Genomic DNA, 24,096 nt, shown 5'->3' with positions numbered 1-24,096 from the left:
CGCCATCGCCATCGCCATCCCCGGTCACAATGGCACCCAAGGAGGACACCGGCGAGTGGCCGCAGTGGATGAACGTCTTCATGACCTGCATGCAAGTCTTTACGTTGGCTACTGCGGCGGCCTTTACGACGTTTGGCGTCGCGTATATCATCAGGAGCTGGGGTGACAGGTTTGGTACGTCTGCGTGTAGCGGCACTAACCGCAGTCGAGTACGATGACCGAGTGTGTTTCGGATACGGCTGGGCCATCTTCAGGGGTGCGATCATGTACATCACCACATTGAGCGTGGGGTGGATGTGAGTGTCTCGGTGTCTCAGTGTTGACAGTAGCACCATCTACGTGGTTGCCGACGTGTTCGCCAAGGCCGCCAAGCAAGACCCCGTCCACATCAGGTTCACCGAGGCCATGGAGCGTATCCTCCCTTACGCGATGGGGGGAATGTGGGTCGGTCACCTGCTTCGTTTCTTCATCTCCATGCCCGATCTCTCCTTTGTCCTCATTCGCGGATGGTTGATTACGGTCGTTGCCACAAACGGCCCAACTTTGGCGGTGCGTTGCATTCCAAAGACCCGCTGACGAAAGCTGTATGTCCGTGTCCGCCAGATCTGCGAGCGCTACGAGCAGGCTCGCAAGGCCCGTCTGGCCGCCAAGTCGCGCGTCAAGGAGGAGGCCGCGCAATTGTCGTAGGAGCCCTCGGGGCCCGGGGGGCCCAGAAGGGTAAACGGATGAAGGATGAAGTGATATCCATGCTCTGTCGTCTCGGTGGCGTAGGCCTGTGCGCACTATACTTTCGGGATTAGTCAGAGTGAAGCGATCGTCAGTTGCCCCGATCTCCTCGGTGTGATGTGCAAAATGCCGACTCCATCTTTAATGAATAGACGACGCGAAATACCCTCCCGGGCAGACTCTGAGCCTACTCACGCAGTTCAATTTGACACCATGCATAGCCCACCCGACCCAGGGGCGGCATCGGGTACTGTATTGGTACAACGGATTAATGCGGTCGGGGGACGCGCCCAGATAAAGAGGGAGGATACGGAATATGGATACGGAATATGGATTCGAAGAAGTGGCATTGATGAAACGAGTTAGAGTTTGATTGCAAAGCTGTGGTCGGTTGGCAGCTTCTCATGAGCAGCAAGAGGATTCGTAAGACCGTGACCACGCTCGAGGTCGAGGTTGACACGGTTGTCGTCGTGGGCGTGGAAGTGACCGTGGTCGGCACGCACAAAGTCGGACGGCTCGGCAGTACCACCACCCTCCTGGAACGCGACCTTTGCCTGGTCAAAGTGGGATCCGTCGGCCTCTGGTCCTAGGAAGAGGAAGATGAAGAGCCACACGATGACAGTACCCGTGACGATACCTTGGACCGTCGCGTAATCGGGAACCCACATTCCTTCGGTGAGGTTGACACCCCACGTTTTCATGACGTTACCCGCGTCGGCCTGGATCTGGGCTGCGGGGGAGGCAATCATGTTTCCGAGCTGGCGTCAGTGATATCAGTGGCAAAATATACCTGGTAAGTAACACCGGCGAAAGAGGCACGGAAAGCGGGGGGAGAGATTTCTCCAAGGTAAATGGGGACGACACCCCATGTTCCGAAGACACCAAACTGAATTAGGCTAGTGTTAGTTATGGTTGCACAAAATGGACTTACAAGCCACCAGCCGAAAGGGCGCCAAAGGTGTTGGGGAGAATCCAGAGAGGAATCCAGGCAGCTGTCCACAGAAGGAAGATCATGGCACCGAGACGACGACCAGCGTACTGCGAGAGGTAACCTGCAAAGGCCGAACCGATGGTGGCACCACCCGAAGCAAGAATGGTGGCAGCGGAGACATGGTTGGCCGTGAGACCCTTGGTTTGACGCAGGTACGAGGGCTGGAGTTAGATGTTGCCAAGTGCCGAAACTCACGTAAAGATCCTGAGAACCGTGGGCCAGGAAATTGAACCCGGTCATAAGACAGATACCCCACAAGCAGCGAAGCCAGTTGACTTTAAGCATAGACTTCAACTCTTTGAAGAAGATACGAGCCGTTTGACCGCCGGTAAGACCCTCGGCCTTGAGCTGCTCACGAGCGATAATGTATTGACGGGATTCGGGGAGCAGGGCACGGATGATGGCTGCGAGGAGCGAGATCGCACCACCGCAGTAGAAGACACTCTTCCAGCCGTACCGATCGGTGAGAGCGAGGTTGGCGACGGCGGCCAAGACATAGCCAAGAGTGTATCCACCCTGCATCATACCGGAGAGGAGACCACGAGCTGGCACAGGCACGTTTTCGAGGGCACTGGAGTCAGCTGAACTGCAGACAACAATAAACTGGCAAGGAAACCTTTGCAGATCTCATACGAGCCCAAGCTCGATCACACTCACGTTGCCGCCGCTTGGCCCCAAACACCCCCCATGACGATACCGAAGAGAGCACGGACACCGAGGAAACCAGCATAGTTTGATGTAAAGGCGGTGCAGAACTCGAACGTGGCAATAAGCAAGAGGTTGGCGACCAGGGTCCATTTGCGACCGAAACGGTCGGCAAGAATACCGAATGTCAAGGCACCAAGCGAGCGGAACATGAGCGTAAGCGTCATCGAGGTGGCGATTTCCGTGGTTGAGCGATCAAAGTATTCCTCAAGCTTCTCAATGGTAACAGTAACCTGGGGTCAGGTTTTGCCTCTAAATGCTATTCCTCACAGTAAAGAAGTCGAAGCCGTCGACAGTCCATGCGAACCAACCGGAGATAAAGTAGAGCCAGTCCATGGCCTTGACCATGCCGAGCAACCTGAAGGGGTTGTAGATGACATCGTCTGCCGAGCGCTCCGTCTTCCAAGACGGGATCATTGCTCGAACGATAGAATGACCATCCTCACGATCGGCGTGCCAACCTGCAAGTTGACCGCGAAAGGTGTGTGGTGCATGCGTGTTGTTGCGTCGCCGACGAGGCCGGTTGGCTTCGCGCGCAGTCGTCGACCCAGGCGGAGGATAGACGTGAACAGGCATAAGGAGTGTGTTGAGAAAGAAGGACAGTAGTTGGATTCAAGCAAAGAAGTGTGATGCCGCCTAGCCATGATTGTGACCCCGGTCAAGCTCAAGCTGGGCCCATACCTGTGGCGCTGGGGACAGGATTGGCAGACCTGCGAGACAGACACCGCCCTCACCCTTGCTTGGTAGGTTGGCGGCGGCCTGGCTGAGGTGAGAGGCGGCGAGCAGGGGCCCTAGGGCGCGCTTGGGCCTCTATCTCTGGAAGCTTCGTGTCGAGGACATGAGGAAAAAAGGCGGTCTGAGCGCCGGCCTAGATCCAAGATTGCACAACCTGACAGTCATGCTTGAGCCATTGTCCTGGTTGTCCCTGTATTCAACTTGTTGCTGGCTGCTTGTTGGTGCAGGTGAGGCGGTCAGGTTTGTGGCGTTGATCAGAACGCGGCCCCCGCTTTTACCCCCTAAATACCCAAATACCCTTCAAAGTGATCCAAGCTTTGGAATGCCCGGATTCGCTCGGACCACTGATTCCGGTCATCAGTTTACAGCCAAAACCCGTTTTTACCCTTTAATGACCTTGAGCATACCGCAGGAACCACAATATACGTTCCACAAACCCCACAACCGACCTCTGTAGATGCATGGAAATTATCGGTTGTTAGTGCGAATGTATGCCAGTCAAGTTTGCCGACGAGAGCTCTCAGGACAGGACATAGCGACCTCTGTCAGTCATGCGGCCCGTGCAGACCAAACCTCTGTGCTCCGGGTACTCTGGCCGGCAAGGGTCATGAAACCACATCTCCACAAAAGAGTGCCTGATTTCTGGCTTGCAAGACTACTCTAAAAAGAGCCACAATATATCCTCTCTCAGCTCGCAGCATGCGTTTCACTGTCTCATGCCTTCCTCTGGAGCCCACCCAGTGCAAACAACCTACGCAGGAGGCCGAGCTCAAGCCGAAAACTTTTCCAAGTCGCGACGATATGTGGCGCACGCCACGCAAATGCCTCCGGCGCCAAGTCGGAGCACCCGCTGATCTCGGGGCTTCTCGCCTGTCTATGACAATGTCGGCTTCTCACTGACAATGGATGCGGGGTGGGCGCGACTCACCAGATGGCCCCGCGGCTCGCCACACAATGCTGGCTAGACGCCACAACGACTTAACGAGGCCGCCGCCAGCCACATGTGGCCGAAACGTGGCGGCCAGCGTTTTAGGTGGCCGTGACGGGGTCAAACCTGCACTCTCGGGGAAGAGAGGGTTTAGAGCGTCCGACTGGCGTCAGGGAGTCATCTCGCGATGAAGTAGCACGCCAGTTGTAAAACAGCTGATAGGGACTTTGCTTGTTAGCTCGAATGTGGTTTCTTAGACGCATGGACATGATAAGGTGGTATGCGAGGTTGCAAGTACGTGGTGTGGCGGCCTGGAATGGTACATAGATGCAGCTGAAAATGACACTTGAGAGATCTTGAAGACAGCCACGGTTCGGTGTGGAATGAGTCGGCTACTACGGCCACATGTCTAGCGTTCGCCCATAAGGTGGCCACGTATAGAAACTCGGCGGCGGTCCGTCCAGTCGCAAGCTGCACCCGTCTGCTCATACTTTGACAAGTTACCCAAGCCTGCTCCCAACTTTCAACCAAGAGCCCAAAATCGCATACAACTACATGGGGTCCAAGCGCATCACACCCCAAGCTCACCACCGCCAAGCTAAACGTTAGGTCCATGCCCCAGGGATCTTGGGCTCGGCACTTTCCTCCTCGACGACAGCAAAGTTGACGCAGAACCCGTCATCGATGAGTTCGAGCTCGATGCGGGGAAGAGGTGTAGGTGGAACGGGCAGGGACTTGGCCGAACGCGAAAAGCGCCTCGAACCAAGCCGGCGAAGTTTCGGTTTACTCTTGGTTGGCGTAGCAACCGATGTACCGGAGGTAGACGTCGACATGCCGCGTGAGCGGGTGGCACTGTAGGTTGATGGCGGAGCTGGGTTCTCTGAGTCTTCGAGGGTTGCGCAAAGCGCGTCAGAAGGGAGGTCGGATGCGCTCGGACCCCAGTCAAAGTCGAGGGATATCTGGGGTGGGGCAGTGGATAGCGATGCCTGTGATGGTGAAGCATGCAGGGCCCGCTTGCCAAGCATAGTGTCAAAGGCGACTTGGGGGTAGATTACTGAGGGCGTGCGCGACCGTTTCACCAATGTCCCTGAGAGGGAGCGGCGGATGCGACGCTGGCCGGCACTACTGGGCGAAAGATACAGCGTCTGGTCGGCCAACTTGGATGCAATACTGAGTTCGCTACCCCATGAATGCCAAGTGCTGAGCGGGTTGTTGTCCCTGTCGCCCCCGTCGCCCCCGTCGTCCCGGCCTGTCGTTAATCAGAGTCGCTATAGCAACGTACGGTGCGGGAGGGCGGGGGTTGAGCGGGCAATGTGTGACGTCTTGAAGTCTTCAGTTGGGCGGCGGCGGAACGCTACAGTCAGGCTAAGCTTGGGTGGCGTCCGGCTGTAGGTACAACTTACGCGAGAGGATGGCAGCAAAGGCGCGCGCGGCGAGACCTCGTTCACGTTCGGGCTCCACCATGGGCGGCGAGGCAAATGCGAAGGGAGCAACCCGCTCAATGTCGCAAGGAGTGGACGAACGCAGGAGAGGCAATGACTGGCGTCGTCGCCTTGAATCGCGGGCGCCCGGAGCCGGGGTTGAGGAGCGCGTCGTAGCCATGGGATGGGAATGAAGTGGCGCAGACGGGGGAGGATTGAGGAGAGTGGGGTGAGACGAGGGCGAGGCTCGGAATAAATCAAGACAAAAGATGGATCTCGACGAAGCATTATCACAAGTGGTACGATATGGTCTGTGCAGCGCAGGGTCAGAATTCAGTAGCCAATTTAGAGCTTGCTGACAGTGATGGAGGTTGGAGCGGTGAGAGATTGGGGCCTCGGCGCCATCTGAGGTCTGTGCGCCCGGCCCGCGGTCGATAATCCCTGGTGAACGCTGATTCTCGATCCTCTACCAGCTTGACTCGCGCGTTTCGGGTTAGCTTGTTTGAGACAGAAGTCATCTGAGCCGAAGCCGATAGCGGTGACACACCGGCACAGGGTTGACAGGTGTTGCTGCTGTTATGGACCGGGCCTCGTTAGCCAACTCGGAAGAGTTCGGATGGGTTTCCGGTAGGAGGCGTTCAAAATGACCAAACGAGATGAAGACGTTGATTGACATTGCAAAGTTAAGCGCGGAGCTAGGAGAGCACGGTTGATGGCATGGCTGAATGCCTTGAACCTGTGAATCTGAATCAAGACAGAAGTGTCCGATGGTGACTCGACCGATATGGACGGAGAACGTTGTGGTGGGCAGAAGGGCATAAGGGCAGAATCGCCAACACTGCTCCCCGAATACCCGGCGGATGCCCGCAGCGGGGCCTGGAATTGATCTCTACTCGTCACTCAGACTCCAACCATGTGTGATGATGAACGACTCTATCTATCTTTGGACGGTGTCATTACATCCGTTGTCCGTGCCCATGATTATGGTCACGTGTTCATGTCACTGGGGAGGGGGATTCAGAGGAGGAGATTTGATGATGCAAATTTATACCGCGTTCCAGGGCGTGCGTGTCCCTGCAAACCTTCATTGCGACTGATTGAACAAGGGAGCCGATCAGCCGCGTATTCCGCCCAGGTGACCAATTTCTGGCGTCAAGAGTACGAGTGGAGCTGATGCAGGGAGAGTCATCGCAAGTTACATAACCCGGTTTGTGCGGACGGGATGCTCATCGTCTGTCATGTCCTCGTTCGATGCGCTCAATAGGTACGACTCGCCCAGGTCAACCAAGGCTGCCTATGGGACGGCCCTCGGTGAGTGTTGTCAACCTCGAATGGAGTAGGCTGATACCAGATCTGCCTAGCGACACGGATATGAACGTCATTACGGTAGTCCCCGTCGCTCTAGATGTGGAGGCGCAGAGGACAGTGGAGACAGGACATCCTCTCACGATTCGAATGCCGGAGTGGTTACAGCCATACGTCGCGGAGGGGTGCGGTATCGCGGTCATGATCATCATCGGCCTCATCACCAACATGTCAGTGACCCTGCGCCACCAGGTCTAGCCAGGCCTTACCACTGACCTACAGTCAATCGACCCTCACTGGAGAAAAAGACGACCCTGTTTCACCCAATAACGTTGCGTACGCTTTGGGGTGGGGGGTGGGCCTCATGGCGGGCCTGTTCATCACGATCGACGTAAGCGGCGGACACATCAACCCCGCCATCACGTTCACGCAGGCTCTCTTCCGTGGTTTCCCATGGCGCAGGTTATTGGGCTACTGGCTCGCGCAGATGATCGGATCTTTCCTTGGCGCTTGCATCGTCCTGGGTCTATACAACCAGTTACTGGACCAATACGAGGGTCACGGAGTTCGTACATGGCGTTCAGCGACACTTTTTATCATCCGTGCACCGGCATGGGAGAGTGATATCGGTGAGTCACTTGACGCATGTGGCGGAACGAATTCAAAACCATGCGCTAAACCCCAGACGCATTCTTCCATGAGGTGATAGGATCCGGTCTGCTCCTACTAGGCGTCGCTGTCGTCACAGATCCTGGCGCCGCTGCTGATTGGCAAACGTGGGCAAAGGCACTGATCATGAATTGGTTCTTTGTCGCCGTCAGTGGCTGCATGGGCATCCACCCGGGATACGCCATCAATCCGGCGCGCGACCTCGGTGTTCGCCTAGCCTGTTTAGCGTTCGGGTATTCGCGTGAACTCTTCACAGACCGCAAATGGTACTGGACATGGGGCTGTATCATCGGGCCCTTTGTAGGTGGCACCATCTTCACCTTCCTGTACGACTGGGTTGTGAGGGGGCGCGTCGAGTTTACGATTCCGGGCCTACGGCGCTTCCTCCACGGTAAGCGCAAGGCGGTCTAGGCCAGAATACATAGTACATGTTGTGTCAGTGTGTGACACCGCCGTCAACATCTTGGTTCAGTATCTGATGTAAGCATTGCATTTCCATGTCTGTGCACGTGTCGATGATTACAAGTCCAAGGCCGTCGAGCTGTCGATGATATTGGTTATCAGGCTGTTTCAGGTTCTGCATTCTGCGGCTGAACGCAAACTAATGTCCTACATTCTGGGAATAATGGAGGCCAGGAGGTCGATAATGTCCACACGCTCGTGTTTCAACGCACGCTCTTCTTGGTTTACCCTGGAGCCACTCGCAACGGCCAGGACCGCATCGCTCTTCTGTCTTGCGGGTCCTAGTGAGACTGACCGTACGGTGTCTGATAAGGCATCGGGGACGTCTGGTACGGCACCGCGTAGCTGTGCGTGGGCATCACTCCGGGGTTGGCCACATTCGCGTACTGGGGTGCCCCGGGGTTGGGCACATTCGCGTACTGGGGTGCCCCGCCGAACGCCTGGTTTGACATTGGGTAATAGGCCGTGCCCACGTTCTGGTTCATATATTGGATGTTGGTGTTCTTGCCATTGCACACGTTGAACAGCGACATCCTCCATTTGCCGGGTACCTTGCTCCTAGCGACGACGATTACCTCTACGATGAAGGTGAAGAGGAAAGGCGCGGCGGGGGCAAAGGCACTGATGTCAGTGAGGAAATAACTGTGGGCTTACATCATGGCGCAGAAAACGCCCACGAGGATGCTGCTTACAAAGAAGAAGCCACACATGATCAGGTCCGTCGTCGTGCGTACCATGAAAGTGTTACGTCTGTACATGCAAAAGCTGCTGTTAACGGACTCTAGAGTAGTGTAAACTCACAAGGCGATAAGGTAGATGCAGATGAGCGAGCCATGGATGATGCCTCCAATGGCCAACCACATGAAATATTCATAGTAGTAGCCACTGAAGACGATTATTGCATTGATGCAGAAGCCAATCTCGGCCACAGCCAGGACCATGGTGATCGAGTACATGACGAGTTGAAAGATGGAGGCAGCGCGACTCATTGTGGTGAGATAGTGAAGGGTAAGAGGGGTAAGATGTAAGATGTAAGATGGGCAAGTTGGGAGAAATATCACGCTCTCAGCCTTGCTTCATATTCTTCAAGGCAAGGCGTTTTCTGTTTCTGTCGCGGGGGCGATGCTGAAGGGACAAAGATGAGTGTCTTGGAGACGCTCACTTGTTGACCGAAGCTGAGACATGGGCACAAGAGGCAAGAGATGATTAGTGTTAGTGTTCGCACCCTGAGTAAAGGTTGTTCCCGTGACTCTAGGCTGACATTGCCCCCAACAGGACCCGAATAAACTAGTTATATTCAAGGCAGGGTTCTCAGCCTCTAGCGGTACAAGCATATCTGCCACCTGCACTGCTTCATTGGCACAGCACCTCAACCAAGGGTTACAATCATGAGATTCGGAGGCAGATACGTAACGAAACCTGTGCTCCATCCAGTCCTGGTACTAGTCCAGACGCGTACTCATGCTTACTGTGCCTTTTGTCTCAGTTAAGCGCGCTCCAAAACACTTGGTGTCAGTTGCCAAGCTTAACCGATTGGTCCGAGCCGAGATGCACCGCACTTTGTCACCAGACGCTGAAGCTGAAGAAACGCCAAGCGATAAGACAGCACCCATCGCCAAGCCTTGCGTTGAAGACCGTCTTCAAGCGGTGCAGCGCTTCGACTTCTTCCTCATATTCTGTCACTCCAACCACACAAAAAGCGCCACGCTACGCTCACGCTCACTCTCTGACGGAGAATTGAACTCCGGTCTCCCGCGGTCATGTCATGACAAGCGAGCATACTAGCCACTATACGATCAGAGACTGGTTGGATGTTGAGTCGAGGTTTTGTTTGTCAGTGGTCTCTTTGGTCCAGGAAGTCCAGCGCTTCATATAACCACCTGCCTTTTACTACTTCTGGGCGGGTGCTCGACGGCTTTGCCTCGCCGAGATCTTGTCGATAAAATCGCTCCCGAGGAGCTGAGATCGTCATACCTATGGTCGCGGCCTTGTTCGGCGCGACACTGGTCTCCGCGAACCAATTGCTCATGAAGCCCAACGAACACATGTTCGTCGTCAACCCAAACTTAGTCATCGCTCGCACTCTCGCACAGGAGATGGGCGTACGTAATTGCACGTTCATAACCCCAGAGACCCAAATGGGAACGCGTCGTACACCTTTCCATCCCTGCCATGCCTCCCTTAATGACACGGCGCGTTCCTGTCCGCGTTGGTGAGATTGAGAAGGGCGGTGAGTGCGGGTGAGTACGGCCAACATAACATGAGGGAGTACATGGGTGTTTCATCCTGAAACGCGGATGAGGTCACGAGTCAATGGATTGGAGCTCAAGTCAGGTTGACGTCACGTCGACTTCTCGTTACGCATACCCAACAACATCCGACGGAAGACTGGGTTTGAACTGGGTCTGAATGATGTCAGCCTTCCACTTTGTGAGTGTCTCTGTACCTTGATGCGACGTTGTGCGACCACGAGTCAAGTGAGGATCGACGGTGGAGTGCTCGATTTTGGTGGGCTTCAGGGCACCAGAGAGGTTGGTGGGAACTTCCAAAGACAGCCAAAAAAGGTCCAGCTTAAGCTGTCACACTCTCTGTCGGAGAATTGAACTCCGGTCTCCCGCGGTCAGTTTTCAATGACAAGCGAGCATACTAGCCACTATACGAACAGAGATATAGTTTTGGAGTTTCCTGGCACAAACATAATTCGGCCCTTGCTCTGCCTGGTTGAAGTTGACGAGATGTCCTCGCTCCCCATTCCTTCTTACCTTGACATTGCGAGATCGCGATCTGCCGAACAGAATCTCCCTGCCCACACGAGTCGGATTGCAATATCGCAAAGAGCGGGGCGCTATGCCGTCTTGAAAGTGATCCCCGACCTTGGTATCTCAGCGCCTCCACCAGTCACAAGCCACCAAACGCGAGTAACGGAAAGCGGTGCGACGCCCCGACATCCACGTCCGAAGCAGATTGAGGCTAACGTTGAACCCCTGCATGCCTGCATACCTGCATGCCTGCCGATCAAATACTGGATCACTAACAGCTCCAACCTGTGGGCTGTAGGACATGAGACATGTGTTCACATGCTCGATTCATGCAAACCCAGTACCTTGAGGATGAGGTCAAAGACCAAAACAACCAAAACATCCAAACACTGCTCTCTCGGCCTAGGATCGGCCTCTTGGGCTAAAGGGGGGCATGTTGAAGCTTGAATTTGGAGCCAAGCGTTGTTTAGCAAGGGTTTCTGACACAATACAACGTAATAGCATTTTCCCAATAAATAGTAGGGTGAAGTATTAAGATGATTAGGATAGACATTAGTAGGTACGAAACTTTATCCCTTAAGTAACCCTGAATAGTATCCATAGGCACTGGCCGTTTAGGGTAAAGGTCTTGATTAACCGTGACCTAGCTCAACCCAGCCTTGGGTTTTACAAGGGGTTCCAAGGGTGCAAGGGCGCAAGGGTGCAAGGGTACAAGGGACGAGGTAAGGGTGCACAGACATCCGCTTCACCATATACGCGCAACCCTCACTCTCCCCAATCCTCGACTAGGTTTAAATGTCTTATAGCAATCATAAGCAAGTAACCAAAAGGCCACTGCCAGCTGCCAGGAAAGCGGGAGACTACGGCATGGCGCATACAACTAGGTACTACGTGAGATGCTACAAGGAGTATAGTACACCAGTAAAGTCGCGGGAGTCTACGTAAGACACGCCACAGAGCACAGAGGAGACGCCAGCAAGTTGAATGACCGTGCGTTAGGTGAAAGAGACATGCTTGGTTGACCTTGTTCCTTTACCATTACTACTACTCTAGATCTACTCCAATTTGTCTTCCTTTCTCCTTGTTCCTCGTCCAATCCATTCTTCAAGACGACTCACAAAGATCAAACACATCACTTAAACTCCCTCTCGCTAGAGCTCCCAACTTGTCACATTATCTATACACACATATCAACCTTCCCTGCCTCCTCCTCATCCCTCAACTCTCTCCCCTCTCGCCATGCCTTCCATCACCCGACGTCGACGTTGGGTGGAGACAGCGGCACTCCTCCTGGCCCCACTTGCCCTCGCTGCCGACGTACCCTACTTGCAGACCGTCTACGCGACTAGCGCACAATGTACGGTCGACGGCAGCAACTGGATCCTTTACCTAGGCAACCACACCGCCCCGTACGCATGGGACGCTGCCGCGAACCCAGATGGCGCGGCCTTCCGTGAGCGCACACAACAGATGCACCTTTACACGACAACACCCAGGCAGAGCATCACTTGCCGCGTGCACGGGTCAGGAATCAGCGTCCTCGGCGGCCTGCGGTTGCCTGTCGGCGCCAACCTGTCCGATCCAAACGTCCTCAACATTACTCTAGACGGGCAGCCGGTTGCCCAGGATGCAATGACCCTTACCCAGACCAATGGCACATGGCAGTCGACCTTCCTTCAGGTCCCAGCGCTTGGTGGTGCGCCCCTCGCAGGCGAGATGCACACCCTCCAGATCCAGACTGGTGCGACCTTCAATGGTTCCCTCGAGATGTGGGGCATGGTCGCCAACTCCACCGTCTCTACCGAGTGAGTCTATCATGGATGCCGTGGTCACCAGAACGTGTGCTTACGCCCAGCGGGTGGACCCCATACAGTACCGTCGGTCAAGGCTCCTCCACCGGGACCGAGCTGCCGTTTGTCTTCAACTCGTCTGTCGCCAGCACCATGTACAACTGGAAGGATCATGACCCGGCCGTTCACAATTTCCGGTTGCAGAGTGAGGGACCTCATCTACATTGCTAACGGCGCAGACGTTGCTGCACCTGAAGTGGCTGTGGCAGTGCGGAAGAAGCTCGACGCAACCGTCAATCTCCCGAAGAACTCGTCGTATCTCGTCGTCCACGGTTACAGCGGACCCAACTACGGTACTCTCTTCCTCGACATCGAACCCGCGCCGCCCGGCATCTCCAACCTTCCCATTAAGATCAACACGAACAAGCCGTGGCTAATCTACGACACCCTCTTCGAGTCACCCATGGACCCTACTACCAAGAAGTACACACTCACTTTCTCGACCAAGGACGCGGCGCTTGGTGCCGGTGTCTATCTTGCCTCGACAAATGTTTTCGAGTACCAGGAGAATGCGTATGTGCTGCTGTCATGATACTATACTGATGGCAGACAGAATCCGTTCACTGGAGGTTGGGCGGACGGGACCAAGCCGAAGCCGAAGAAGAACCTCGGTCCTGTCATAGGCGGGGCCGTGAGTAGTACATGCGGGGCGTGCTGACAGTCAGGTCGGCGGAGCCGTCGGAGGTATCCTTCTCATCGGTCTTCTCATCTTCCTCTGGCGCCGCCAGCGCCGCCAGAGCGCCGCCAAGAAGGCCAAGGCGTATGTTGCTTATATGGGCTGCGACTGACGTATAGTGCCATCACGGCCTCCGATGAGGGCTCGTCTGAGGGCTCGCTCGGCGAGAGCGACGCCATGCTCGAGAAGAACGGAAGTACCCGTGCATCGCTCCGACCACCTAGCATGGGCGGCCGGCCCAAGTCGGGTGTGTCTGACCGCCGCCAGTCAGAGATGTCCGCGATGCTGGAGCGCGACAAGCGCAAGTCGACCATGTCGACCAAGTCGTCCAGGTCAAGGCGTCAGTCTGAGATGCCTGCTCAGTGAGTTTTCTCGGCTGCCAAGTTCATGTTCATCTCTAACACGCAGCATGCGCGCGGGCGACCATCAGAAGGACCTCGAGAGCTGGCTACTCCCCACTGGTGCTTACTCTGGCGGCGCGCTGCGCCAGTCGCGGCGAGTCTCGAATGTCTCCGGACGCGGGTTACTCGACGGCCTCGCCGTGCCATTGCACCCCATGCACTCGCGCCCCATGTCGTCGAGCTCAGGGCGTGGCCTGCTTGATGGGTAAGAGTCCAACTGCCAGCTGGCGCTAACCGCAGCCTCAATCCACCCCCAATGCCTTCCCGTCCAGTCTCCTCTACGTCTGGACTCCCACCTCTGGACACCTCGGCCGCTGTGCCAGCTTCGCCTCCGCCCAACCTCTCACCTGTGGAACAGACGTTCGCCGCCTTAACGAGCAAGTCTGCCCACTCCCCCAAGTCACCCACGCGGGTCGCAGCTTCCCTGCCACCAGGCGCAGCGGAGCCTGCACCAGCGCCTTTGGTCTTCCGGCAGGCAGGGTCGCCCTCGGCTGATGGGCTGTCAGTTGCATTCCCAACCCAGGGAACCCCAGCTTCTCCCGCCAAGCCAGGGCCACCTACACACGCGCCCCCCTCCCCAACACACGCCCCGAGTGGGCGCGAGTCAGCAGCGTCCCATGCGGATTCGTTCTTCTCCCTTCCTGATGAGTCAGAAGGCGACGCAGGCAACATGACTGTCGGCTCCGAGGGCTTCTTCAGCGCACTCTCACATGACGCGCCTGCTTCCGTCTTCTTGCAGCCCAACCCGTCCGGCACGCGCCCGCCGAGCCGCCAGGCAATCCCCAAGGCCGGTGAGAACGAGACGGAGGCGGTCCGTGGTGAGCCTGCAGTCGACGAGACACAGTATATCCCGGGGACGGCCATGTAATAACAGGACTTTGACTAGGACACTTTCTGAATGCTTAATGTAGGGATTTACATGTTACAGTGCAGCTGTGTAGCTGTGTAGAGGCGTAGAGTACGAAGTGAGATTGGTTGTTGAGAGTGAGAAGGGATAAGAAGGTGTGAATTGTGAATCGAAACGGTGACTGTTGTGCACGTTGCACACGTTGAACAAATCTCTTCTCTCTCTTTCAAAAGTCCCACCAGGCTTGTAACTCTCGGCGGCCGCGTACGCGCGGGCGTGAATTGATCCACTTTGACCCACTGACTTTCCAGATCCCCAGAGCCACTGACGTTGACTACCACTCACTACTCTCTACTCAAAGATCTCTCTCTGGATCTCCTCGCCTCACCAACCGACCACCTTCTCTCAGCCTGCCCAGCCTGCCCAGCTCCTAGACGAGCTTCCCTCCTTTCCCTCCTTTCCCTCCTGTATCACCCAAATCCGTCCACCTACCTACCTACACCAACGCTGCAACCTATAAGATGCCCCACATCCCCAAGCTCTCCTCCATAGCCTTCGCAGCTAGATTGACACGTCCCCAAACCACCTCTCCCCCCGACTCGCCAGCACCTGACCAGAACCCACACCTTAGGCCCGACCCGCTCGAGCCCAATCCCACCCCCACGCACCGAAAAGCCAAGTCTGAACCACCAAGCTTCCTGTGCTCCCTCGCCAGAATGAGCCTCCTAGCACAGGCCATCGTCCCCGAGCACGCCACCGTGCCCATGCTCCCCACTCCTCCCTCCAAGGAACCTGCGCCTGAGAGCATCCTGATTGCCTCCAAACCGGATCCCGTCTCAGCCAACTGGTGGGCCGAGCTTGCGCGCTGTGACGGCGTCGCGTGCGCCGTCCAACCGCACCCTGGCGAGTCGCCGCGCCGCGCCTCGGTCGATATTGCGCCTCGCTCCGCAGCCCGCCGTGCACTGTTCTCCAAAGCCTCCTTCCCCAAAGTGCTTGACACGATCATCGCCAACGCGGACCACGCCGACCGACTCTCGCTCCGCATAGTCTGTCGCCGCGTCGCTGAGCACACGGACGCAGCCCTCTACGCCGATCTCACTGTCAACACCACCGGTTTCCACTGCGCTAACGGTAAACTCCCGCTCATCAACCTGTGGCGTCGGCCCGACGTCGCTGGGGCTGTACGCACACTCACGATCGCCGATGAATGGGACGACTGGACTGTTCTCGCCGACGTCTTCCCGGGTCTCGCCCCAGACGTGATCCGCGTCCCTGCCCCATGCCCACTCGACGTTCTTGGCTTGCAGGCGCCCACGACCGTGGTCTTTGCTGACGTCGTCCCAGCAACCACGGCCGACTGGCTTCGTGTGCACCAACTCCCCCTCCCCCTCGCCACGGGGGACGACATCGACGACCTCGCTGGCCCTACCCGGCTCATTTACACTGTCCGTCATGGCGATCCTGACCTCCTCCTCGTCGCAGTCCCCGAGAACTGGTCGCTTCCTGACTCTGTCCAGAACCTTGTCATCCACATCGGTCCGCACCCAGCTCCACACCCGGCTCCGATGCCGGAGATATTCGACCGCGCTCACATCGACGACGGAGCCCACACATACCTCAAGCACGTAAACAGTATCCGCCGTTCGTCCGACTACGGCCTAACCTCGTCTCCCCTCACCACAATCAAGGGGGTTGAATGGCTTCACGCCGCAAAGGGCCACCCGTGTTTCCTGGACCGCTTGGCCTCTGTGATCGCAGCAAATCTCCGCCCAGGTCGGATGTTCACCCTCGTCGGACCAGAGGCGTGGGATGAACGCTGGCTCTGCTCGACCCCAGGCCAGAGAACTATCACGTACCGCTTCTTCTATACGGTGGTGCGCCACGCTCGTCGCCACCACCGCTGGAATGGCAAGTTTGCCGAGCGCGCCGTCGCCGAAGCTATCCGCCTTATTAGCGAGGACGAGTATCGCGCCGAAGTGGGTGAGGAGACCTGGCGCCTCGAGACTGTCCTCGAGTAGTCTTTCAAGATCTGTGCAGGTGTGCAGCATTCTCCACTCAACAACTCATGTCACATATCACGACCCCCCAAACCTGATGATCCACTTGTCCATACAGTATGCGAATTGTTGTTATGTACTGCTCAGTAGAAGGACATCACGTACTGTACGTACTGTGCATAGCTGAGATCCGACGTGAATATTCAGTTCAGATCCGTCGCTGCTCGCGATGACGTGGCCAAGGATACGCAAGAACCAAACGACTGTGGAGCTCCCGGTCCGAACGGGAACACAAGATACAATTGACGACAGCCGATGAAGTCTACGCTAAATCCACGAGGCCAGAAGCCAGACCTGCTCTCGATCCCTCTCAGATGTGCTATCGGCATACAGACGGATGCACTGGAAGCCCAGCTCACCAGCAAGGCCGTTGACGTCGCTTGCGGCCCCAGTTTGTTTACGACTGACGGGACCAAAAGCCCCTGCGCCCCTTGAAGACGGGCTCATCTCCTATGTAGGGGACCTATACATGAGATCTGGCCTGTTGAGGATGTGGAGCTGCCAAGTACAGGTGGTCTGCCAAATCAAGGCAGGCCGAACATTGTCGGCGGACAACACAATCTGTCCCTTCAGCGCGCATAAGAGGTTGTTCCGAAGTGACTCCGTGTGCGACGTGCGGCGTTGGGGGATCTTCACGTACACGCATGGCTCGCGAACACGTGGCGGAGACGTTGTCCGTAAACACAGCATCCTCGCGACGCGGAGATACTGTGCGCCAGCGTCCACGCCGCCGTCCACGCCGTGCTCACCATCCGTAAACACGGTACCGCCGCGCCGCCATCCGCACGCATGGCCCGCACGCTCGCCGTTTATGCCGCGCTGGGGTGGTGTACCATGTGGGGCAGTACATTCCTTCCACGGCAGATCTCCGGCGGCATTGCATTCCTTATCGCCACGGACAATATTCGCCCATTATTCGGTAGTACTCGTGACCGCCAAGTATTCGAGCCAACATATTATTACCTGCTTGTTAAGAATGTCAGTCTCAGCTGGGGACTCCTCAACCCAACTCCAACTCAACTAATGCTCACACCACTATTCCTCCTCGCGGTCGTCGCGGCGCAGACCATGCCCACGGCCAACGAGATCCCCGCCCTCCCCATCGTCCCCGTCTCATTGCCATTCGACATGGTGTTCGCGGCACACTCTCCGCTCTTACGGTTTGGCGAGTCCACAGCCCAAGGCGAGGACTGGCACATGATCGTTCCCGGTCGTTTCCCCCTCCCAAACGAAACCCTCTCCACACCAGTAACCTATCAATTTGGTCCTGCTCCAGCCTTCGATTCAGAATTTTACGCTCCCCTTTTGGGAACAGGCGTTCTCCTCACAGGAAACACGTCGCCCGACTATGATGGCTGGTGTCGTGCTGTGGCGGGGTTAGCCGAGAATGGGATAACTGGTATCGGACCACTAGTAGACGCAAACTACGGGGGTTTCACGCGGACCGCAGTCGTCCTCTGGCGCGGCGATACAGGCGGTAACGGCACAGTGGACATTGCGAGCATGACCGTGCGCACGGGCATGAACTCGACCGCTCCTTCACTGGTGGAGGTACCCACATCACACGTTCCGTTCGTGGTGGATGGCCAGGCTAACCCCGACTTCCAGTACGTGGGAAACTGGACAGTCTCGCCCTCCCTCCCAGACGGAACGCCACATGCTACCCTCGTCTCCGGGCCTGGCAACTCTTCAATCCCGCCAACCCTCAAGATGACCGTGCCGAGGGGAACAGCGTTCCTCATCGTGAACGGCACGGCGCGGGCCGGTGCTGGTGCTCTGGCAGTGGCGTGGAACATCGTCCCGGCTTATGTCCTCGAGGCGACGGGAACATATTCTTATCCCCCCTCGAACGCGGGTAATGCCTTCATCGCGCCTGGCGAGGTATATTACTATGCCGCCCTGGATCCGGCTGTCGCGTACGACCTAACCCTCGGGCCATACGGGCAGACGGAGGCGTTCGTGGACCTTGTCAGCGTGACATTCTATTCATCCTCGTAAGTCTGGAAAAGACGAGACTGATAGAAGCCAAGAAGCAAAGTTCCCATTCACGACCAAGACGCTAGCCGACTTTCCGGGATCCTACGACACGCGGGGAAACGCTGTGCGCGGTGACGCTGTGCCCGGTGACGCTGTTGTGCAACCACAGCGCCGACAAGTTGGCCCCATAGTTGGGGGAATCGTGAGTTTGCGCCTGCACATCTGCACATCTGACGCCAGATTGGCGCCGTGTTCGTTTTGGCCGTCGTTGGCGGAGTGGTATGGTGGCGGAGACGGAGGGCTATCCCGCCGAGATTGCACATTGACGCGGAGACACCGCCGCCCTCGCCGTCCGAGGTTGTCGAGCCACCGCTGGTTACGCCGTGGGAGGGCGAGTCCAGTCAGTCGGGTTTCCCCAGGACCGAGAAACTCCCAGGAGCGGCACTTTCGCCGGCCAACACTGTGCGGATAGTCTCGCCGCCGCCAACGCTCAGCCTCAATACACAAACCCCAGCAAGCCCAACTTTACCTGAGCCAGGACCGGACCCGCGAAAGTTCGGATACGAAACCTTGTTCACTCGGAGACCACGGACTCGACGCGTGGAGCGTAACTCGCCCACACATGCTCTGGACGCAGGACTCTTGCCCCCGGTATATGATCCGGCATGGCGCCATGGAGCCGGCGGACGTGTCGGGTAATGCCCTTCATGATGGAGGGACGCGACCTGGGGACATTTCGGCCAGCTTGACTGAAACTGGGGCACCAAGCTCCAATGGAATACCCATCTCCAGATCGTCCGTACGAGGCAAGAGCTATTGTGGGTGTGGTGGGTCGCGTACGGTGGCGTCGAGCAAGTCCGACGAACACAAGCTCTCTCAGACCAAGCCCTTCGCCGTGGAGCCAGTCACGCCAAGTCTCTCCGACGAGCTCGAGCTCACGTCCTATGCCCTGCTCCAGGGCATAGCAACTTGTTAAACCACCATCTCCGCGTTGAGAGCTCCCCCTCGACCAGCAGCAGTCCTTGATTGTCGCAACCAAGAGACGCCCCATCTTCAAAGTCCTGCAAGCGAGCCGAGCGACGTGTACACCAAAAGTCCTGCTTAAGTCGAGGGAGTCGAGGGATCCCGCACCTGCGCTCTCCCCTCTCTTCCCGCCCATGCACGAGGTGGACGCTGGCCAACTCTGCACCCCTGTACGACCCGGCGTGGATCCCGACGCAGCCCCAGGCTCCGAGATTGCCCGATGATGAACCCCGTTGAAGCAGGTCGGGTCGATTATTGTACTGTGCTGAAGCTGCGGTATGGTTAGTTGGAATGCGAGATTGCGAGATGAGCCGAATTTGAGTATGCCATTCTGCACCACGTTGACAGGATCCGCTCGCGTCCGTGACCCTCCGATGAGCAGTGAGACATCGCGCATGCGTGTGCTGGGCTTGTGTGATGCACTCCTCATCGCCTCACGGCTCCTCACAGGTATTCGCAACATGCGCTGTCTGGCTGAAAGCCCGCATCTTCGCTGGGCGGAATGTACAGGCACGATCTCCATCAGCGGACTCGGCTCGGCCGTAAGTATCGGACACCTCCGACGCCGCCCACATGCCCAAGCCGCCAAGGCCTGAGCTCTTCTCCGCAAGAAGAATCTATCATCGCCCACAACTGAGTGTTCTCAACCCAGCAGTAACTGTGGTCTTTTGTTCGACTTGGCTGTGGCTTACTGTCATTGTCAACACGATCACACGATCACACTGACCTCGCCGATCTATCGCCCGACCTTGAACCTCCACCAGCTCCCAGCTCTTCCTCCACCATGCCACCAGAATCCCGCATACACACACAAAATAATGACAAGGAAGAGAAGGAAGAGGCTTACCTTCCGCCTCTTAAGCCATCCGAGACCGTTCTCTCCTCCCGATCCGCTCGGGCAGCGCTCCGCGCGCTGGAGGACTTTGACGAATCACCCGAGAACCCGCGTAACTGGTCCTCACAGCGTAAATGGCGCACCCTGTTCACGGTCGCCATGACCGGCTTCATCGCCACTACGGGAAGTAGTATTGCCGTGCCGGGGATTTATGCGACCATGAAGGAGTTTGGGACGAAAAATGAAAGGATTGGCGTGTTCGTTGCGAGCGCCTACGTTTTGGGACTCGGGTGGGTTGTTTTTGTTGGGTGGAAATCGCTGACATTAGCGGGGGACCGTTCTTGTTCGCCCCGATTAGCGAACTGTGGGGGAGGCAAATCGCATACCAGTCCTCCCAAGTGTGCTTTACGCTCTTCTGTATGGCGTGTGCGGTTGCGCCCAAGTGAGTCACCTTTGTTTTGTGGCCAAGCGATCAAGATCTGATCTGAATATTGCGGCTGCAGGAGGCGAAAACTGACGCAAGCATGACCGCACTCCTCATCCTGCGCTTCTTCTGCGGCATGTTCGGCTCCGTTGGGCCGACATTAGGCGTCGCGACTTGTGCCGACATCTTCGCGCCACATGAGCGTGGCCGCCCTGTCTCACTCTATGCGCTTGGGCCCATGACCGGCCCAGTCCTGGGGAGTATGCTGGGCTACTGGATCCTCTTTGCAGGTTGGCGGTGGACGCACGGCGTCATGGCCATCATGGCTGCAGCCAACTTTGTCCTACTATCCTTCGTGCACGAGACGTATGGCCCGTGAGTCCCCTTGGGCCTTGGGGTTTAAGCTGACGGCAGGGCCGTGCAGAAAAAGCTCACATACGCCATCAAGTTCCCACTTCCAGATGTGTCGGGGCTTGAACGCCTGTCACCCCGCCGGTTCTTGCATAAGCGCGGGTGGATGCGAGCGATGGTGACACGCGAGGACGCGACTGCGGCGTTCAAGAAGGCTTTCTCACGCCCTCCTCGGTTGTTGTTCGGTAACCCCGTCGCGTTCTTCTTCTCGCTGTACTACGCGTACATTTACGCCGTGCTGTACCTGTTCATCGTCAGTCTCAACCTCCTGTTTGGACAGCCGCCGTTCTCCACTCCTGGGCTGTTCTCGTACGGATGGCCGCAGTCGACTGTCGGACTGTGTTATATCGGCATGACGGTTGGGTTCGGGTTGAGCGCACTCACGGCCGCGATGATGCAGGACCGCATCTACCGCAAACTGAGCAAGAAGAATGGCGGGGCCGGTCAACCGGAATATCGCGTAGGTTTCTTAAACAAACGAGAAAAAGCTCACACAAGCTCGTCCTCACCGCTATCGGGATGTGTATTATGCCGCTAGGGTTGTTCATCTTTGGCTGGACGGCTGGACGCACACACTGGATCGGACCGCAGATGGGTCAGGCCGTGACCTGCTACGGCCTGATGCTGGCCTTCAACTCGATCCAAGTAGGTACTGTATCGGCATATCTGACGCCAGAATTATCTTGTCGACGCCTTCTTCCCGTTCTCGGCTGCGGCCACTGCAAGCGCGACGTTTGCGCGTTCCGTTACCGCCTGTGTACTCCCCATCTTCGCACCGACAATGTACCGCAACCTAGGGTGGGGTTGGGGTTCGACACTCCTCGGCCTGCTTGCGGCACTCGCAATCCCCGCACCATTCGTCATGTTCAAATACGGGCAGCGTCTACGTGAGCGCTTCAAGTTCGAAGGATGAAGTGCCTCAGTCTTGTGTCTGTCTCCAAGCAACCGTCTATCCATGTATACTAGAGCTACTAGAATCTTGTTGTGCGCGCGCTGAGCGCGCCAAAGCCCGCACGCGGGATCGTCCCTGTCGCTCCCTTGCCCGACACGGGCGAGAGGAATGAGGGGATCACGCCGTCCCCGCTCTGTCATGAGCTGTAGTCTATGTACAGTACGCACGTTCAAGATCGGGTCCCATGTGAAGGCTGGCGCCGCGCCACCGAGAATGCGTTTCTTCTTCTTCTGCGGAGCGGGTGCTGGGGTCTCCGCATCGCTGTCGGCTGGCGTTGCTGCGACCTTGCCTTTCGCTTTGGGTTTCTTGACCGGCGGCGACGACTGACCATTGTCCTCCGTCTCCTGTAACGGCTTGGGTTTCTGTTGTCAGCTTGGCGATACCTTTGAGCAGCTGGTGTACGCACCGACTTGCGTGCCTTCTTCTTCGGAGCCTCGTCCTCAGATTCATCAGCTATCGGACTCGTCTTCCTCGTCTTGGCGGGCTTGTCCGACGGATCCGGCGAGGCTGTGACAGCCTTGGCCTTCTTCTTGGGCTTCTCAGGCGTCTCCACGGGAGTAGCCTTCTTCCTCGGTGCCTTCTTCGGCGGTGCAGCCTTGAGCGCCTCCAGCTCCTCCTCGACGCCAGCGAGACGAGCCGTCTCCGCCTTGGCGGAGCGGTACTTGTCCTTTAACGTCTTCAGGACATCCTTGTACTCGGCCTTGGTGTCCTCGGCCTCCTCGCGAGCAGCCTCAGCTGCCTTCTCGTGCTTGGACGCCTCGGCCTTGGCGGCTCGGAGCTGGACGCGGAGCTCAGTGACTTGCTCTCCGCTGTCTGTGTTCTTTGACGAGGCATCCTGGAGGCGTTTGATCTCTGCGCGTGCGTCGGCTTCCTTCTCTACCAGTGCACGGTGGGCGTCCTCGAGCTTGGTGAGCTTGCCCCTCAACTCCTTCAGCTGTCCATCGAGAGCCGCGGTGGCATCGGCCTTTTCCGCCAACTGCTCCTCGAGTGCCACGACAGCCTCGCCCTCGCGTTCGCTCGAGACACGCGCCCGACTCTCCGCTGCGCGCTGATGTGCGAGGCTCGTGTTCGCTGCCTCGAGCTGGGCCTGGTGTCAGCTGAGAGAACAGAAGCGACAGCTCACCTCAAGCGCCACAATGCGCGCGTCCTTCCTCGCTGTTACATCTTCGAGGTCGGCAGCCCGGCTCTCGGTGAGCGCAAGCGCATGGTCGCTCGCAATCCGTTGAACGTTGGTCTTCTGGGCTGCCATCTCAGCTTCAAGGGCTGCCCACTCGTCATCCGCCGACGCCAGCGCAGCCTTCTGTGCCGCCACAGCCGCTAGGAGGTATACCTGACGGTCAGATAAGGAGGACGGCGCAGCTCACCTCGTCGCGGTTGAGTTCGGCGCGCAGCTGGACAGACTCGGCCTGCGATCGGAGCTTGGCTGTCCGTGCACCCTCCAGCTCGAGTTGGTGTCGTAGAAGTGCGCGCTCGTCCGTCCAATCATCGGCGAGGCGCTCCTTCTCGCGAGCATTCGCTTCGACTTTCCTCTATCGTCAGCGACTTACGTGGGGAACTCACCTGCTCGGCCTGGTACTTCCTCACGAGCTCCTGTACTTGCTTCTCAAGATTGGCGATGCGTGCCCGCGTTGGACCCGGCGTACCAGCTCCATCTCCGTCCTCAGAAATGTGAGCAGGAGACAAGCTGGCTGTGTCGGCATGTAGCCTACGGCGGGTTGAGCGGCTTGGTGGCGTGTCCATGATATTGTATGTGTTGGGTGACCAAAATGATCCGTGTTTGTTTGTTTGTTTACATTCAGTTGACATGAAACTTAATTGACCCTCCCGTAATGTTGGACCTCCACTTTGGCGAAGATGACAACAGGAATCCAGGAACGCGTCTCATCTCGCACATCACTTTCTCACTTCTCACTTCCCACTTCCCACTTGACTCCCTCCTTCC

At 57.1% G+C, this 24,096-nt stretch overlaps 10 protein-coding genes across 10 annotated transcripts; 6 read left to right on the top strand and 4 right to left on the bottom strand.

Moving 5' to 3' along the window:
- Positions 1–29: 29 nt before the first annotated feature.
- On the top strand, positions 30–687 carry CcaverHIS019_0400640 (uncharacterized protein; the record flags this gene model as incomplete). Its single annotated transcript, XM_060599857.1, has 4 exons — positions 30–174; positions 206–296; positions 330–549; positions 583–687. 4 exons carry the CDS (start codon positions 30–32, stop codon positions 685–687), a joined length of 561 nt encoding a protein of 186 aa, XP_060456509.1.
- A 401-nt stretch (positions 688–1,088) lies between these two features.
- Positions 1,089–2,839, bottom strand: CcaverHIS019_0400630 (uncharacterized protein; the record flags this gene model as incomplete). The annotated part of the gene is made up of 6 exons (XM_060599856.1): positions 1,089–1,484; positions 1,517–1,622; positions 1,658–1,878; positions 1,913–2,288; positions 2,375–2,655; positions 2,693–2,839. The coding sequence occupies 6 exons, from the start codon at positions 2,837–2,839 to the stop codon at positions 1,089–1,091; spliced, it is 1,527 nt and encodes a 508-aa protein (XP_060456508.1).
- A 1,851-nt stretch (positions 2,840–4,690) lies between these two features.
- Positions 4,691–5,687, bottom strand: CcaverHIS019_0400620 (uncharacterized protein; the record flags this gene model as incomplete). Its single annotated transcript, XM_060599854.1, has 3 exons — positions 4,691–5,334; positions 5,368–5,439; positions 5,489–5,687. 3 exons carry the CDS (start codon positions 5,685–5,687, stop codon positions 4,691–4,693), a joined length of 915 nt encoding a protein of 304 aa, XP_060456507.1.
- A 1,057-nt stretch (positions 5,688–6,744) lies between these two features.
- On the top strand, positions 6,745–7,891 carry CcaverHIS019_0400610 (uncharacterized protein; the record flags this gene model as incomplete). The annotated part of the gene is made up of 5 exons (XM_060599853.1): positions 6,745–6,817; positions 6,858–7,041; positions 7,094–7,202; positions 7,245–7,440; positions 7,497–7,891. The coding sequence occupies 5 exons, from the start codon at positions 6,745–6,747 to the stop codon at positions 7,889–7,891; spliced, it is 957 nt and encodes a 318-aa protein (XP_060456506.1).
- Positions 7,892–8,223: 332 nt separating this feature from the next.
- Positions 8,224–8,931, bottom strand: CcaverHIS019_0400600 (uncharacterized protein; the record flags this gene model as incomplete). Its single annotated transcript, XM_060599852.1, has 3 exons — positions 8,224–8,563; positions 8,597–8,707; positions 8,744–8,931. 3 exons carry the CDS (start codon positions 8,929–8,931, stop codon positions 8,224–8,226), a joined length of 639 nt encoding a protein of 212 aa, XP_060456505.1.
- A 3,009-nt stretch (positions 8,932–11,940) lies between these two features.
- On the top strand, positions 11,941–14,496 carry CcaverHIS019_0400590 (uncharacterized protein; the record flags this gene model as incomplete). The annotated part of the gene is made up of 8 exons (XM_060599851.1): positions 11,941–12,506; positions 12,557–12,696; positions 12,731–13,064; positions 13,101–13,182; positions 13,217–13,311; positions 13,347–13,589; positions 13,636–13,833; positions 13,869–14,496. The coding sequence occupies 8 exons, from the start codon at positions 11,941–11,943 to the stop codon at positions 14,494–14,496; spliced, it is 2,286 nt and encodes a 761-aa protein (XP_060456504.1).
- Positions 14,497–14,996: 500 nt separating this feature from the next.
- CcaverHIS019_0400580 (uncharacterized protein) lies at positions 14,997–16,493 on the top strand (the record flags this gene model as incomplete). The annotated part of the gene is made up of 1 exon (XM_060599850.1): positions 14,997–16,493. One exon carries the CDS (start codon positions 14,997–14,999, stop codon positions 16,491–16,493), a length of 1,497 nt encoding a protein of 498 aa, XP_060456503.1.
- Positions 16,494–17,555: 1,062 nt separating this feature from the next.
- Positions 17,556–19,208, top strand: CcaverHIS019_0400570 (uncharacterized protein; the record flags this gene model as incomplete). The annotated part of the gene is made up of 3 exons (XM_060599849.1): positions 17,556–18,526; positions 18,558–18,711; positions 18,750–19,208. 3 exons carry the CDS (start codon positions 17,556–17,558, stop codon positions 19,206–19,208), a joined length of 1,584 nt encoding a protein of 527 aa, XP_060456502.1.
- A 1,108-nt stretch (positions 19,209–20,316) lies between these two features.
- CcaverHIS019_0400560 (uncharacterized protein) lies at positions 20,317–22,115 on the top strand (the record flags this gene model as incomplete). The annotated part of the gene is made up of 6 exons (XM_060599848.1): positions 20,317–20,657; positions 20,696–20,809; positions 20,891–21,166; positions 21,206–21,662; positions 21,701–21,847; positions 21,879–22,115. The coding sequence occupies 6 exons, from the start codon at positions 20,317–20,319 to the stop codon at positions 22,113–22,115; spliced, it is 1,572 nt and encodes a 523-aa protein (XP_060456501.1).
- Positions 22,116–22,173: 58 nt separating this feature from the next.
- Positions 22,174–23,894, bottom strand: CcaverHIS019_0400550 (uncharacterized protein; the record flags this gene model as incomplete). The annotated part of the gene is made up of 6 exons (XM_060599847.1): positions 22,174–22,287; positions 22,322–22,516; positions 22,561–23,241; positions 23,278–23,484; positions 23,519–23,683; positions 23,739–23,894. The coding sequence occupies 6 exons, from the start codon at positions 23,892–23,894 to the stop codon at positions 22,174–22,176; spliced, it is 1,518 nt and encodes a 505-aa protein (XP_060456500.1).
- Between the last annotated feature and the right edge of the window lie 202 nt (positions 23,895–24,096).

Source organism: Cutaneotrichosporon cavernicola (assembly GCF_030864355.1).
Source record: "Cutaneotrichosporon cavernicola HIS019 DNA, chromosome: 4".
Taxonomy (NCBI): Eukaryota; Fungi; Basidiomycota; class Tremellomycetes; order Trichosporonales; family Trichosporonaceae; genus Cutaneotrichosporon; species Cutaneotrichosporon cavernicola.
This window is presented reverse-complemented; position numbering and strand designations above follow the sequence as displayed.